We start from the raw sequence: 1,539 nt of genomic DNA on the forward strand, positions 1-1,539 counted from the left end.
TATTGTATCATAACACATAAAACTCAATTCTTAGTTGCCCTATTTAGCTGTGTGTTCTTTTTTTAAAAAAAAAAAAACAAAAACACTTTTTTTGTCGCCCGCCTCAGGCCCGTCGGCCGCCGCTCCCCTCCTGGCGGCCTGTTCCCCGCAGGACCAGAGAGGCCGCCGCCCGGCGGTACTCCGGCGAGGGGAAGCCGCGAAGCAGGTCCTGGGGAAGAGCTCGCCTGCTCCTGAGGGAAGCGGCGACAAGATGGAGCTTTGAGGGTGAGCCGGAGGCCGAATCACTTTGCTCGTCGGGACGCAGCCTTTCTAACGCCACGGTGGGCTCGCAGCGCTCTGGGCCTGCTGCCCACACTGACTGCGGGGTCCGGGGGAGCGGGATGCTGGCCGGCCGCGCCGGGCTTCTTGGAAAGAGCAGGAAGGAGCGCGAGAATGCAGTTCCGCGGCAGGTGCTCATCCCAGCAGCTTCGGGCTCTCGGTTGTAGTGGTTTTTACACCTATGACAAATGACATGGCCAAACGCACCATAATGTCTGAAGGTACAGGTAGTCCTAAGCGCCTGCTCGTCACGGAAGAGACTGTCTTGAGAGCACAGGTCTGTTGCAGCGTGGAAAGCCTGCGTTCCCACTGCGGAATGGCCAGGCTGAAACGTGCGCCTTTGCAGTGGCTCGCCCTGCCCTTCTTAGGGAGAGGGATTTAAATCTTGTTGGTTTAGTAGCATCTTCTGGAAGGAGGTCGTTTACGTAAATTCTGTTCCTAAGCTCTGTCGTAATTGCTTCTAAAATGAGGTTGATACTGTATGTATATTAGGCTTGCATAAAACATTTTCAAAAAGAGATTAATGCCTTTCAGAATATAAATTTAGAAACCCAGCACTCAAAGTTTTAAAGTGCCGCTTTTACTTACTTTCACCTCTCCATCTGTTCTTTTTCTGGAGAAACCTCTGTAGAGGAGCAGGATGCAACCGACAGGCTGTGGCCGGACAGCCGCTACCCAGCACATGGAGCCTGCACGCGCACGATTTGGTCGAAGCAGCCCCCATACTCCCGGTGAAAAAGGCAAGTTTGATTTTTCTGCTTTCTTTTCTGATAGCCACGTCAGATACAAGCCAGTATCATATATACATAAATTAAATGCTGCTGGTATTTTAAGAAGTTACATTTAAAAACAGACTGACAAGTTACACCACTCACTTATGCATCAAATTAGTCACAAAGCCAGGATGACATGTTATCTAGAAATAACACAGGCCAGGTGCGGTGGCTCACGCCTGTAATCCCAGCACTTTGGGAGGCCGAGGCGGGTGGATCATTTGAGGTCAGTAGTTCGAGACCAGCCTGGTCAACATGGTGAAACCCCGTCTCTACTAAAAATGCAAAAATTAGCCGGGCCTGGTGGTGTGCGTCTGTAATCTCAGCTACTCGGGAGACTGAGGCAGGAGAATCGCTTGAACCTGGGAAACGGAGGTTGTAGTGATCACGCCACTGCACTCCAGCCTGGCAACAGAGCGAGAGTCCATCTCAAAAAAAAAAAAAAAAA

At 50.9% G+C, this 1,539-nt stretch overlaps 1 protein-coding gene across 1 annotated transcript in view; it reads left to right on the top strand.

Annotated features, from left to right (window-relative positions):
- Positions 1-92: 92 nt before the first annotated feature.
- FAM120AOS (family with sequence similarity 120A opposite strand) overlaps positions 93-1,539 on the top strand; it is a 4,258-nt gene continuing 2,811 nt past the window's right edge. Inside the window, exons 1-2 of the mRNA XM_011999448.1 lie at positions 93-449; positions 938-1,058. Coding sequence (XP_011854838.1) covers positions 433-449; positions 938-1,058 — 138 coding nt within the window. The 5' untranslated portion in view covers positions 93-432. The remainder of the gene's footprint in view (positions 450-937; positions 1,059-1,539) is intronic.

Source organism: Mandrillus leucophaeus, unplaced genomic scaffold (assembly GCF_000951045.1).
Source record: "Mandrillus leucophaeus isolate KB7577 unplaced genomic scaffold, Mleu.le_1.0 Scaffold593, whole genome shotgun sequence".
Lineage (NCBI taxonomy): Eukaryota > Metazoa > Chordata > Mammalia > Primates > Cercopithecidae > Mandrillus > Mandrillus leucophaeus.